This window comes from Mugil cephalus, chromosome 3 (genome assembly GCF_022458985.1).
Source record: "Mugil cephalus isolate CIBA_MC_2020 chromosome 3, CIBA_Mcephalus_1.1, whole genome shotgun sequence".
Classification (NCBI taxonomy): Eukaryota; Metazoa; Chordata; class Actinopteri; order Mugiliformes; family Mugilidae; genus Mugil; species Mugil cephalus.
This window is the reverse complement of record NC_061772.1, coordinates 24,042,698-24,057,635: the sequence shown is the minus strand read 5'-3', so window position 1 is coordinate 24,057,635 and position 14,938 is coordinate 24,042,698. Positions and strand designations below refer to the sequence as shown.

The 14,938-nt window shown below is 41.8% G+C and overlaps 1 protein-coding gene across 2 annotated transcripts; it reads right to left on the bottom strand.

The window, feature by feature from the left end:
• Positions 1 to 40: 40 nt before the first annotated feature.
• itgb6 (integrin, beta 6) lies at positions 41 to 13,905 on the bottom strand. 2 transcript variants are annotated; one of them, XM_047580629.1, is made up of 16 exons: positions 13,686 to 13,905; positions 11,242 to 11,311; positions 10,880 to 10,959; positions 10,513 to 10,711; positions 10,161 to 10,407; positions 9,878 to 10,043; positions 9,607 to 9,768; positions 9,398 to 9,493; positions 9,068 to 9,157; positions 7,753 to 7,887; positions 5,903 to 6,320; positions 5,584 to 5,806; positions 4,998 to 5,092; positions 3,068 to 3,184; positions 2,813 to 2,979; positions 41 to 647 (listed from the first exon to the last, which is right to left on the bottom strand). In XM_047580629.1, exons 2-16 carry the CDS (start codon positions 11,294 to 11,296, stop codon positions 552 to 554), a joined length of 2,346 nt encoding a protein of 781 aa, XP_047436585.1. In that variant the 5' UTR covers positions 11,297 to 11,311; positions 13,686 to 13,905; the 3' UTR covers positions 41 to 551. The 2 variants fall into 2 exon arrangements, with proteins under 2 accessions (XP_047436585.1, XP_047436583.1); XM_047580627.1 differs by lacking the exon at positions 13,686 to 13,905 and having other exon boundaries at positions 11,242 to 11,473.
• Positions 13,906 to 14,938: the final 1,033 nt, after the last annotated feature.

Here is a 14,938-nt window from a genome sequence, read left to right as displayed (position 1 = left end):
GTTCTGACAACCACCTCACCAAAAAATCCTGGATACTTTCACAAGTCAAAATTAAACTTTATTTATGTGCCATACACCACAAAAAATACTATAAACATCAAAGGCTCAGCCCTGTTTAACAATAAATCCACAAATACAATATTTTAAAAAGACATACCATACACCTGCATATTTACATTTGCATAAAACTAATCTTTCTTTTTTTCAGTAGTAAACCACTAGCAACGTAGACTTCTCACTTTCCAACCTGCGGTTACACAAACACTTGCGTTGGATCATGCAACATCAGTGGTCAGTGTTTGACAGAACATCAGCAGTATACCGAGCAGCAAATTCATCATGTAGTGTCTGATCACAGCGTTGTCTACTGTGTTACATTAGCATCTCTGAATTAACAAGAGTTTTGCACTATTGCAACTATTGTACAGATTTCCTCTCTCCTCTATCTCATACGCATACAAACAAACACGCACGCACGCACACACTCACACACACACACACACACACTTAAGTGCACTCAGATGTCTGTTTACATGACCTCCAGTCTGTCTTCAGCAGTGATTTGTAATAATCTTGTCTTTCTCCGTGTGCCTGTAGGTCACATTTTTGAATGTAGATGTTGAGCTCCTGAACAGAGGGTTGGTCCCCTGAGAAAGAGATAGAGAGACAAAACACAAACACACATTAAACACACATTAGAAAGTTGTCACCAAATACGTCAAGGCTCACGTGTTCAGTGCTTTTAGCTTAGTTTCCATAAAAACATCAAAAAAAATCCTGCGTTAGCCTTGTTAATCCACCAGCCACATCAGTTCTTGCTCAGGTACAGTTTTTGTCAGGAACATTTTCTCATAAAGAGAACTTTCATGATAAGTTCACACTCTGAGAGACCAAGTAATCAAACACCCAAGCTTTGCTAGCCACTTCAACTGCAACAAAGAGCATCATAAGTATTTGTTTAAACTGTTATGTTGTCATTTAACATCTATTATCTATCTATCTATTAAAGACCATTTGTCTCTAATCTATTCTGCATTAGGCTGGGGCAGTTTGTACCTTTCTATCAGCAGTTTCTTTTGAAAATAACTTGCAGCCTGCTCTTTCACCATTAAGGCTCTTTTAGACATATACTCTGTGAAACTCACAGAAATTTCCCTAAAAATTAGTCATTCAAATATTTGTATCTCTTCTCTAGTTAACATTTCCTTGATGTGTTCCACCTTTATTGATATAAAACCATCAATTTGAAAATTGTGGACATGCAGCCGAAAATACTAAAGCGGAAACATGCTACAACCAAGCTGATCACAGCTCTAGTAGTCTGCGTCTTTTCTGGAGAGGTGCACGTCAGCCACAGCGATAGGGTTAGCGTATGGCTTGTGCTGTCGCCGTAGCTACAGCATCAATTTGACGCAGAAGTCTAAAACCGTCGATTAGGGAAAATCCACCATTAAGAGTGAATAATGTCACACCTAGAATACGTCTATAGTTGCTAAACAAGGTCAGCTGGAAGTCCAGCTCTGTCCTGGGCTGTTCCCTGGACTCAGTGAGGGAGGTGGGTGACAGGAGAGTCCTTTCTAAACTGTCATCCATGCTGGACAACGAGGCATCCCCTGCAGGGTGACCTGACAGCACTGAGGAGCAGCTTCAGAAGGTCTTTCCTTCCTGCTGCTGTTAGGTTCCACAATTAACACTTATAATATGTGCATCATTATTACTCTTCAAGGTTTAAACTCTCTCATCATTTCACTACTTACTCTGTACTGTGTGCAATCCTGTGCAATATCTGTTATGTATCTGTTTGCAATTCAATACTTTTTGTTACAATCCAATTATTTTTTGTTTCAATTCATTACTTTTTGTATATATGCCCATACTTGCATAATGTTTATTCTATTATATTTTTTTTATCTCATTCTGTATCTTTTACACAGTCCACTCTTTATTGTTGTTACTTTTCTGCACTATGTATGCTGTTGCAAACTGCAATATTCCCACTGTGGGAGAAATAAAGTTTTCTGTTCTATTCTATTCTATTCTATTCTATTCTATTCTATTCTATTCTATTCTATTCCTCACAGGAGGGTGATTGGTACAGATGCAGCTGGATTCTTGAGTATTAATCCAAGATTTAAGTCCTGCACTAGTGACAGATCCACCGTTTCGTGGACCAATCAGCGTCCTGTGAGGAACAAATGCAGCTATGGACATGTTCAAGGTGCGACAACGGTGACTCTTAATGCTGGGCTCACCCTATTTTGCAGGTTTTAATAGAAGCCGATGATATGAAGTAACAAACTAAATGAACACAAAGATAAGCTGGCTCCAACAACGTTGTACAGTGTGTGCACTTTGTTGCATGCAAAGTAGCTAGCAATGCTGCAAAGGACGAGAGTTGTCTACCGACATGCTGACCATAGACCATTTCCTCAGACTGCGACATGATGTTGTAGCTCTGCTGCACACTCCTCCTACCTCATATGGTCTGTGACCTCATTGGCTGAAAACAGCCTGTAATGGGCGGCGAAAGACTTTTTGAAAGCGCCTTCGTTTTCCAAAGATTTTCCAAGGATGAGTTCCCAAATGGTCTGACAGACTATAAAATCCTTTTCCACACTGTTCCAAGTTTTGGAAAAACTGACTCAAGGTCTGTGCATCAGTAGATGTTACAACTGTAATTAGAGTTCACAGTCTTTGGATAATTATAGCTTAATTGCGGTAAGAAAGTAACAATAAGTTACTTCACTCAGTAGTTTAGTCAGTTTATTGTTATTTTATCACCGGCCTTATCTTCTAAACAACAAGGTCTTACCGTCTGCCACTTCGCCTTCGCCCTCTCAGCCTCAAACTTGGCCACTTCTTTACGATCGTGGACTGACACCAGAACTTTCCAGACAGCCAGGAGAATGAGGCCGATGCACACGACAGAGAGGGAGACCCCCACAACTATCATGGTGATGTTGGGGGACTCCGGGCATCCTGAGGATGGGACAGAGGAACGACAAAACACTCATGTTGTTAACTTCGCTTCTCTTTCATATGTTTCCCATGTTGTTGCAAAGCTTACCGTACGTCTGGAGATTGTAGGCAGTGCTCCCCGTCTCATCTTGTACCACATTAAACGAGACCCAGCACTCGTTTTTCATCATCAGCGAGCAAGGCATAGAAGGACTCTTGTCATAACCTGAGAGTGAACATACATATCCATAAGGAATGAGTGAATTCTCTTGGATATCATCTTCTCTTTTGACATCGGCCTGAGAATGTAAAACGATACGCTCTCCTCTGTTGTGCTGTCAGTGTGATTTCCATATCAAAGACTCCGATCTGGTGTATGCTCATGTGCATGTGTACGATACCATTGTGTAGAACATCTGAAGCCTGAATTTCCTCTCTGATAATCAGATATACCTCTCAGCTTGCACAAGTGGGTTTAAAAATCAACTCTTCTATAGAGGAAGACCTTTGCCTATTCACATGCACTACAATAGCGCTGCCTGTACAACACGGTAAATAATATGTTCCCCATTGTACCATGCTACCAGAAAGAACATGGATGGTGTTGTGTTAATACGAGAGGGATGGGGGGGGGGGACTTCAGAGAGACACCTGAGTCGATGGAAGCTGACATTCTTCCAAATCGCAGACCCATACTGAAACCTAGCATGGTTGTGTGTTCCGTCAATATATAATTGAAGGACGTCAGAAGTCCATGGGATATATCTTGAATGCATTCTTATTAATAGTAAAAATATATAATAATAATGTTTTATGTTCATTATGACCATGTTTTTACAAAATCCATCATTATTTATTATGGAAACAATCACTTATTAATAAAAAATTACTGGATACCACTAAAATGTCAACTAAATTTAATAATGGCCGCTGTCTAATTAAGTAAACAATAATAAAATGAGTTTGTTTTGATTGTGTTCTTTTTGTTAAGTTGAGATAATCATGACAGATGTTTCTTTTTTGACAATATATCAAATTTTATATGGAAAACAGCAAATTGTATCTGTGTCTGAGAAATCACTTCCAGCCTGAGAGAGCGAACATACAACAAAGGTCATCGTTGAACACACAATCTTACAGTTATGTGGTAGTAAATTTAACCACTGAGCTAATCATGAAGCAACACTAGACGCTCCTATATCAGGTTAACCGTCTATAGAGAGTTGACTTCCACACACATTTTAAATTGCATGGCGGTGCATCTCTGTGAGGTCGAGGAGCATGTGGTTTTCACCCAGCCAATCAGAGAAGATCAAGGAAACATTCTCAGGTCAAATGTGGTTTGCAAAATCCACCTCTGCATGTTGTCTTATGTGATAATAAGTATGTTGTTTTAATGTGCTAAATGTTTACGTTTTCTAACCACTTCCCCCTTTAAAGTCTGAACGTGTCGTTGGCGATGCGTTAAAGCTCGCGGCTTTGGAATTACCGTAACTCACGGTAGTTTGCGCTGTTGACAAAATTCAGTGTAGCTGAACATTAGAAAGTTTTGCTTTCGTTTGGAAGATCTTCGTGACAGCTCAATTGTATAACTAACTTGGCTTTTACCAACAAATTCCCCCAAGAAACGCTCTTCTTGCGTAGCCCCCCAACCTGCAGCCGTCAGCAGCAGCATCATCACCATAATGGCAGCTCTGTTTAACAGAAACTGCAACTTCCCAGTGTTCAGCCGCACTTTGAATTTTGTCAATTGCGCAAACTCTTGTGAGTCACAGTAATTCAAATACCACAAGTTTGTTTTGTTTTTGTTTTTTTCACGGAATGGGCCAACATGCAACAGGGCTTAATTGCGCAGGAGAAAGTACCGTTGCTAGCCACCATTCATCGGTGGAAATACAGAAAAAAACCCTTGAAGCTATAGCTCTCATGGAAGCTCCCCAGTGGATAGCCGCCCTCAAGGCGTCACCAAAACAGTTTTGTAAGCAACCGTCTATTGATGCCTCTCAAACACAGAATCGGTAGATTAATGAGTCCTTTACCTGCTGTTGTGTTGATGGTAATTTTAGAAAAGCTGCACCTGTGATCACACAGCTCGGTGTCGTCCTTATCTTGTAGATGGCACTCTATACAGGCCCTGGTGTTAAAACACGCAGAAAAACAGGAGGTCAGGTTTACCTCAGAGATCGCATAGTAACCCTTGGGAAGGGAAAGTTTAATTACTCTTCAATCACTGACACAGGGACTACAGAAGAATCCAAGTGTTGGTCACTTATCAGGGTTTTCCCAAGGCTTCACCCGCTCACTATCACTAGTCTCCCCCTTTAACCGTGGTATCAAGTGGCATTAGCTCTGACAGCTGCTTTTCAATGGAGAAAGGAAATCTCTCAGAGCTGCATTAGAGACATTAATGTCTTTTGATGTTACACGGAAGGTGTAGACACATGTGAACAAGGGGACCAGAACCTGATACGCCTGAACCCTGAAGAACAGACAGATTATGTGGCATAAGGCAGACAACATCCTTTATGTTCCAGGTAAAGCAATAATGGAGGTAAAGCTAACAAACTCCCCTGCGCTACAGCCTTCCTCGGCTGAAAGGGGCGACTGGCATGAATGTGTTCTCACCTTGCAGAAGTACAGGCGTCTCCGCATGTTGCGCACTTCTCACATTTGTCCCCAGATGCTCCAGGTACAGAGCAGACACAGTGGCCGCACTCACATTTCCCCCTACCACTGCAGAGCACGCCGTCCTCCGACATGCACGCCTCGGTGCTGGTGCTGCAGTTACAATACTCCCCCGTCCAGCCGCTTTGACAGTGACACTCACCACAGTCACATACTCCGTGGCCTGCAAGAAAACAATGGGTCAATGCATGAGAAGAAAGAAGAAAAAACACCACAAAAATATGCGGGTTATTCGTGAAGTTCATATGCGATTACTCACCTCCGCAGAGCTCCCCGCGGAAGTGAACACAGGAGTAATTGTCACACTCGCAGTAAGGTCCGTAAATGCGACCGAAGCTCGATGCATGACACGCACACTGTCCGCAGTAGCACTGCCCCTGACCGCTGCATATTTCGGACGCGTTATTTGCAACGCAGTTACTCAACAAAGCGTCCTCCTCATTGCATTCGCACTGTGCTCCCAGGAACCCCGGCTGACACACACACACGCCACACTGGAAAGTCCCCTGGTCCTCGGTGCACTGGCTGCTGTTTGTGTGAGGAGGCTGAGGGCAGTCGCATTCACAGAGGGACTCCAGTTCCACCTCCAGACTGTCCTGTAAGCCCACCGGCTTGAGGGAAAAGTGCCGAACTCCTGAAAAGCATCCTGGAAGCTCCACGGACACATTGAAAACCACCTGAGGAGCAAAGAAGAGGATCTCATGAAACTAAGACTAAAACTAACAATGAACTAACCCCAATTAGCAGCTCATTTGTTACTTAACTGTAAAAGGGTATAATCATTGCTTGAAAATATTTGTTTATTCAGGAAAAAGAGCTGATATTACATGTTGTATCTGTGATACCTTGTAATTTCAAGTTAGATTCGATCTGTTTATAAGTGTTTCCAATGAATGCAGTGAATATCGGGTGTTGTTCAGTGCCCTGTTTTGGTTAATAAAATTTGTCAGAGTGGGATCTTCAGAGTTGAGAGTTGGGAATCAACAGTTGCGCAGTTATTTTCAAAAGTTTAGCTGTAAATGAGTAAAATATGTATATGACAATATGTCTTTGTGATTTTAATAGAAAAATGTATCAAATTGAAAATTGAAAATAACTATAGTTTCCTTCAACATGAGGGGATGCCATCAAATAGCTTCCACAGATATTTAGTTAATATAACTTACCTGCAAGAAATAACTCACACTATTCACACTATTGGACCTTACTATTATGCCTATATATTCCTATACCTGTTTCCTATACATTTGTTTATATGCTAATTCTGTATTTTTTTTTTGCTGATACTATTTTTATTTTATTTGACTAGCTTTTACTTGTATTATATTTGTATTTTATTTCATCTTTCTTTTTACTTGTGGTTCTTAAGAGTGTTTGTTATGTGCAACTAAACTACCGTGACCAAGCACTTTCCCTTGTGGATGATTAAAGTCTATTTAAGTGTAACTCTAGTTTACTAGCATAGAAGTGTATTAATATAATTAGACTACAATTTGACAATTTTTGCATTAAAATTACTAAAATGACTAATCGATTACGAACTCTCTCGTCACTGTATTTGAGTAGTAACTACAGGCAGCTTTAGATAATGCAGTGAACTCATGCATGTGGATTTAAACTGACTTAAAGTGCAGAGGCACAGAGGGATAAAACTGCTTCAGAGTTGTGTTTACAAAGACTTAAATCAAGGTTAGCATCTGACTTGTTTGTGGCAAACATAATACAATTTGTTATACTATTATGAACTAGAGTCAGGCACAATTGAGCTCTACGTGCCCATGAGGAGATTTCATTTTATAATTAATTTACTAAGTTATAAAAGCACAGGTCTACTTCTCTGGTCTTTTATAACTGCTTCTCAAGTGAAAACAAGGTCTGGTCCATGAGACTTTAACTTGATCTGATGTGGAGGGAATAAACCTTTTATGAGGCAGCTTTTAGCTTTTATGTTTAAACTGGTATCTACAAGGGTCCAAGGAGTAGATCATCAGAGTGTCACTGTGTTTTAGCTTTTATTGCACTTTGTCCTTTTATTCACATTATTTCATTTTCATGCTTTTTGTTCACGTTTATCCCGAGCTAAAGGAAATTTAAAGAAAAGTCACTGACCGTCTCTCCTGGTTTGATGTTGGAGCAGTGTTTTACATCAGGGAGGACACTTCCATTTGGGCAAATGGTTGTGAAGGACATCTGCAGCTCCTCCGTGTCTCCAAGGACCTCTAGTTCGATCTCTGAGCGCAATTCCTACAAAACAGTTAATATATATATAATTATAATTAATTATATACATAATAATTTATATATATATACATATATAACAGACACCCTTGCCAACAAAAATAGACCTAACAACAGAATGCATATACTGTCTTTTTGTTACCATGAAGTGAGCATTCCATTGGAATTATACAGTACTTTCACCTTACATTGACCTGTGATGTTTGAAAAACGTCCCGTCTAATTTCCTCTTTTTGGGTGAGTCATCATCCCAGGTGTGCGTGGTTGTACAAAGCACCTGACAAACGGCTGCCATGTAAGAGAAAGACCGGTGTTTGACTGACTAATGAACTCTGTGACAGAGTGTCTGGGTGCTAACAGGGCTTTAATTGTGTGTTTTTCCTGTAGGCCTACAATTGCACAGTGTCATGGTGTGATGGCAAAGAAAGAGAAAAGGGGAACCTTTAAGGGAAACACCCACTTGGACGCAGATCACACAGGTAAAGGTGATTCAACAGACTATGTGGTAAATACTACATATACTTAAATTGTGACGGCTCAAGTGTCTATATTAAATATTGATTCAAACTAGCAGGCAAGTTTAGGATGAATAAATATTCCTTTGTCTGAATCGTATTTCCTTTAAGCAGCACATCTGCAATCAGCGTGATGACAGGGACTCCTGTGTGGTGGTCAACGTGGCCGAGACTAAATATGCGTGTAAACGAAGGAGTCGATGAAGTAATTGGAGGACTGCACACCCGTCACCAGTCACTGCCGCCAGGGGGGATTTAGAAAGCAACACAGGGTGCAAGCAAAAGACAGAGAGAGAATGATAAAGAGGCAGAGAGGGGGAGAAAGAGCAAGTCAGAGGAAGGGGGGGGGGGGGGGGGGGGGGGGGGGGGGCGAGGAGATCAAACAGCTGCAACAAGCAGAAACTTGCCGTCAGACATGCTGATGCAAAGCACCGGGCGTTAGAGGGAAAAAATGTGATAGAGGAAAGAACGAAAGAGGAAAAGCAGGAGAATGCACGCGTCAAATACTGTCTACCGTGTAAAAATGATGATGCACAGGCAGTTAACTCATAGAGCTGCTCATAGAGCAGCTCAAGTATAAAACATCTTGTCAGATAACTTGATTAAAACAACACTGTGTTCAGTGGCAGGTGTTATCCAGCACATCCAGATCACCGGGAGAGTTTATTTACTTTGTACGCTGTCACAATCAGTTCCAGGATGTTCCGTGAATCCTTCGCCAGGACTCCCACTGTGGCGCCGGGTATGAGATTTGCATAGTTCTAACAGGAAAAACAAACGGATTAACAGCAAAAGTCACTCTTACACACAAGGAAACAAAAGCGAAGTATGGAAAAGAGCAACAACGAAAAACAAGCTAGTTCCAACAGGTCCTACGAGAACGGAGCTCAACACATAAATATGCTAACCGCGTTGGGCTACCACAAACACCTCCATTACCTGCAATTCAAGTGTGGACATATTCCAATAGAAAGGACAATTTTGTGACAGGGAAATATTACCTTATATTTGAGTTTCTGATCATCCGTGACAGCGAATATCAGCAAGATGTTGTTCTCCACCACCTTATCGATCAGCTGGCCGAGAGTGGGATACTCCTGAAAGGTGACATGTCAGAGGTGGTTCTTCACAGTACAGCACAATTTATTTTACATTGTGTAAGACATAAAACCTAAAAAGACTTTCTAAAAACTACTGCTGAGGGTTTTACCTGCACTGTGGACATGGAGTATTCGTTGTTGACGTCCAGGTGACACTGGCCGTCGTTGGGAATCACGATGCCAGCCATCTTACTGTCCATCCCAAAGTGCGAGTCGGCGTCGCTAACAAACACCAGCAGACGCATGGAGTCATTCCTCCAGCCGATCTTGTCCTACCGAGAGACGCACAACTGCTCTGTCTGATCAAATAATAAAAGCTGATCACAGAGAATCACAAACTGACGGTGACTTAAGAAACCTAATCAAAAAGTAAAATCTTACCCCACAAACGGCTGCTTGCATGATGGCGTCAAAGCCGCACTCTGGCACATCAACGTTCGCAGACACATGCTGCTTAGCTATTATCTCGTTGAACTTGTCAGTGCTGCTCGTCAGAGACAAGACGTGTTTATAGCCAAATGTTGGCAGACAGGACGAGCCCACGCTGCTGCGGAACAGAACAGAAAACAACAAGCAACTGAAAAGCCAAGTTCCGTGAGAGATGACATCAAATGATCAAATTTCCAAAGTCAGATAAGGCCACGTTTTGATATTTACTGTGTACCTGCAGGGGTTGCTCCTGTCTTCTTCTGTGATCTTAATGAACGGAAGTACGGGCTTCTCCACAAAAGAGCCGAAGCCCATTCGAAATTTACTGGTGAGTTTGGCCATCTCTTGAGACAGAGAGGTGCCCAAGTTCTTGATCTTCCCCAGGTCATCGATCATGGACGCCGACAGGTCCATCAGGTAGTACATATCCACAGGATAGTCCTCCGTGTGTTGAACGCTAACCTGAAAAGACAGCTGGTTGCCTGTGCGAAAAAAAAAAAAAGAGCAGCATTTTATTTAATTGTTACTTTAATTAGGAGCCATTCCCGGAGAGAAATCATCGAGTCAGTCCTGTTTAGGCAACGTACCAGGTCGCAGCTTTAATGACATTTTCTGTGGGGAGATCTGAGTGCTGTTATCGTTTTCTGTCTTCTTCCCAAGAGGCCGATCCTGGAGGATTTCAACTTTGGTAACAGGGAACTGAAGTTGATCCCTGGCACATCCCTTTTCTAGTAAGCTATCCAATGTGTCGCATCTCTCTTTGACTGAAAACCAGTCTGTAAAATTCTGCAAAAAAAAGTCACAGAGAGTGCTGTTCACAGATTGAACACAGAGATTGCTTTATAGCGTGCCATAAAATCTCAGGCAACTGTCAGAACCCAACGCGCTTTGACGCGTTTTGCTGACCTGCGCCTATACATTATTGAATGTTTTGTGGTTATTTTAGTCGCATACCTCCTGCGTGCACCAGGCACACTGAGGACTGAGCTGCAGACACTGGTCACAAGTCACAGCGCTGCCAGCCGAACATGATCCTGCAGCGCACATGAGCAACAGTTACCATGAGCTTGTCAACAACAACCAGAGCTTCCTGACAATCTAAATATAAAAGTGAATTAAGTTCAAGCTTTATGTAATTTATTAAAAAGCAATTATTATACTGAATGTGTGTAACGTAAACCAGTCTTTAGATACACATTTGATGACCTGCTCCTGAGTCATTGTTGCTTTCAGTTTACAAAATACACACTTATTTTATCTTTTCTTTTTTTTCTTTCTTTTTTTTTTTTTTTTTTTAAGATGGCCAAAACTCTTACCCTCCACGGTGTTGACCCAGTACCGGAGAATCAGGCTCAGCAGTATAAGCCCCATTAGTCCGTGAGGTTACTGCGTGGAAAGAAACGGAAGAAAATTTCAAGTTATTTCATATTTAGAGGAGCGGAACATATCCAGCGTCATGCCTCTTCCTCAACCGAAAGTAGAGAGGTGAGCGCCGCCGTGCCGCACTACCTGCACGCAGGGGGAGGAGGAGGAGGAAGAGGAGCTGGTGAGGAGCTGCCTCTACCTGCACTGCCTTTTATGTCTACTTCCGTCCAGGTGAGCGCGAGCGACACGGACTCTCGAGAAAAGGAAAGAAAAAAAAAACAGGCCTGCAGCCTTTATTTTTTATTTCACACCCTTCCTTGTTTTATAATGTGTCTAGTATGTTTCCGCAACCTTTAGTCATATGTAAAAAAAAAAAAATAAATAAATAAAAAGCTGATAACGACGTTTCAAAGCCAAAACACAATGACTGAAGTAACGATAACGTAAAACAAAAACATGTTGACCTACAAGTCATAGAGTGGAGCCACGTGTAGTATTAGTCCAGGTGTGGGAACGGATATTTACTCAGCTCACAAGTTAGTGTTCCATTTTAAAAGAAGAACGCAATTACTAGTTAGATATAAAAAAAGAGAGAGAGAGAGCGATAACATAAAATGGAATTTATTAGAGGAACAAGCAATATTTTCCTCCATATTCCCTCTTTTTATTCCTGTTTATACTCATCAGTTAATCTCTTCTGTGTGTGTGTATATATACATATTTAAAAGATTAACACATTTTAATACATCAAGAATATATATCACATTGTCACAATCGTGAGATTCATAAACTCATGAGAAGAGTTAAAACATATTTTAATCCAACTTTAATACTTCTAAATGTGTACGCTGGACGCTATGAATACTGTGAATATCGACAGCCCCAGGGGCAATATTTCACTCGAGAAACAGAATAAGTCCATGTACACTATCATAGATAGGATCTATATACACGTGCAAGCTAATTGTTAATTGCTCAATAAATAAAAAGGAAACAGGAAGATTGACAGTGTGTCTGGCAGGACTAGTATTAGCTCCCTGTGTTACTCAGTCTGAATATGAAACTATACAGTTTTCAGCAGAAGGATCATGACATGATATTTTCTTTCATTTCAGAAAATATATGCAGAAAGAAAGAAAAGAAATCTCTGCGACTTACTGCTCCTACAGTTGTGTACTGTTCTTTTGATTTGATTTGATATTACAGTATTTTATGTGAACCGGATCTTGAAGTGCATTTGTTTGGTTTAATTTCCGTACTTTATGTTTTTTAATGGAGCCCACGTTACTAACACGTTGTTTACACCCTCTCTACATTACTACATCAACGTTCTAGTCATGGATTAATCTCTATACAGAACTTTGTCTGGAGTGGAATAATAAAATACAGACAGGTCACGCCATGAGCAAATAGAGCCATTAAAGACTATTACGTAGACACCATAATAAATCCAAGCCACCGGATCGTGTTAATGTTTAACACAAGAGCAGGAATCTTGCTCAAATTCTTCTGCTTGACGATTAACTCCTGACAAAAGCAAGCATGTAAGGCCTATCTCAAGATATGAAATATGACCGACTGTGTGTGTGTGTGTGTGTGTGTGTGTGTAATGCCAGGGGGGAGGAGGGTGGAGCTGCGTAGGTGTTGAACCACTGACAGCTGCAGTGCAAATATCACTGCTTGTCCCAACTCAGAGGAATCTCACAATTCAGCACCACACCCCTCTGAATCTGGGGAGTCCCATCTGTCACCCCCACGCCTAAACCCCACCTCCGCTCGCCTCGTACCAACCCCTCTGACCCCTCACCTCTTTTCCTCCTTTCTTCTTTCACTGACGCTCACCTCTCCTCATCTCTTCATGTTTAAATCCACGCATCCGCACTTTTCATTCCTCTCATTTCGAGCCTACCAGTTCACCTGTGGTCCACTCCTCTCCTCTCCTCTCCTCTCCTCTCCCCTCCTCTCCTCTTCTCTCCTCTCCTCTCCTCTCCTCTCTTTTCCTTTCATTTCTGAATTTCTCCGCAAGTACCTCAGCGTGATGCAATCAAACACCGTTTTTGGCAACATCTCTTATTATTTTTTTTTTAGGGTGACTTGAAGTGGGTCAGATGTCTAAGGTGTAATAAGGTGTCATGATTGCATCTTTCTGTCTCATTTTTCACTAGTCTGAATTTAAAACCAGTTGCCTCTCAGTGGTGTTCTGGGGATATGAAGGATTTCTCCCAGAAATCTGGCAATACTGTCATGATTTAAAAAAAAAAGAAAAAGAAGAAAGAAAAAGAAAAAAAAATCTGGCCTAAAATTCAAAAATCTATAAATGGTCGTCCCAGATTTTAATCAAAGCACAATGCATAAAAATGGAGGTGTATATTAACCCTGCAACGAGCCAACTCACCTTCAGGGCCGTCCTCTGATAACATGCTGTCCCGTCTCAGTCTTTCTTCCTTGTCATCAAGTGGAAAAATGCAGAGAACTGGAGCCTCATCGGGCCAGCACATTCACCCACATTGTATCCCGGCATTCGTCAGAGTAACAGTAAACCTATTGTAACGGCGTCCTTTATGAAGCATGACCCCGCTGCCCATGCTCTCTGGCTCATGTGTGCTCCCGAGCTCATGTGTGTGTGTGCCTGCGTGTGCGCATACTACAGTTGTTTGTACAAGTGCCAGCTTGTCCGTAAGTGTGTCGCTGTGTGTAGGGGGAGGCTGTAATGGTAATGAGTGACAGTAACAACTGTTGGCCGCGGGACCTCCAAAAGAACCGGCTTCTTTATTAAGAGCCGGTTTGACTTCTTTGCTGGTGTTGCACTCTAGAGGCGGAAGCTGGGGTGAACTGCGCCGCAGTCCTCCTGGACTGCCATAAGGACTCTAAGATTAGTCTGGATCGTGTGACCGTACAGATTTACTGTTGAATTGCTTCCTGGAGTGAGGAGGAGGAGGAGGCTGTGAGAAGGAGTGCCAGTGCTGTGTTTCAGCCTCCTTCTCACAGCGGAATGGCAGGAATGCAGGTGTACACAAACGATATGTGAGCCAAACAACATAATAGACTGCAGCCCTGCAGTATAAAAAGAATAGAAGATTACACAGTCCCCAGATATGACACTGCGTTCCCCAGAGGCCATTACAACCATTGCAGCACATGCTACAGTCTATTTGCAGTTTAGATAACAACAATCTACAAACACGACTGCTTTGATTAAGTGGTCACGGTGATAATCGCAGTGCATACTTATTGTAATGAGCAATGAAAATAAAGTGATGTGCTGGAAAAAAAGATGAATCATCTTCTAGGAGCCATGAGTGTGTGAGTAATAGACGTGTTTGAGCAAAAAGTCCAACATGTCAACCTCACTGTAGTGCAGGAGCAAATGTCAGGGGTTCCCCGGTGTTTAGGATTCATCGGAACTGTAACGGCTTCCTCCTTTGTTGGTATATCTGACACATGGTCTGATTGGAAACTGCTAACCCATATTACTTACTGACTTTGGTCTGGCTTGTTGAGTTGAGCTTTGATTAGGTTTGGTTGAACGTTGGGTTATTCACTCACTCAAACACACACTACAGACGTGACCGTTTCAGTGACTGCATATTTAATTGACTTTTATTTAAAAGATTCACGTGTGTGCTCCAGATGTCGTCCTTCCTTTCC

Bases quoted from the DNA above. Each gene is read 5' to 3' on its own strand.
- itgb6 (XM_047580629.1), bottom strand. From the start codon at position 11,296: ATGGGGCTTATACTGCTGAGCCTGATTCTCCGGTACTGGGTCAACACC. The intron at 10,960-11,241 runs GTAAGAGTTTTG...TGTGCGCTGCAG, and splicing joins CTGGGTCAACACCGTGGAGG to GATCATGTTCGGCTGGCAGC. The intron at 2,980-3,067 runs GTAAGCTTTGCA...TCCCATCCTCAG, and splicing joins CTACAATCTCCAGACGTACG to GATGCCCGGAGTCCCCCAAC.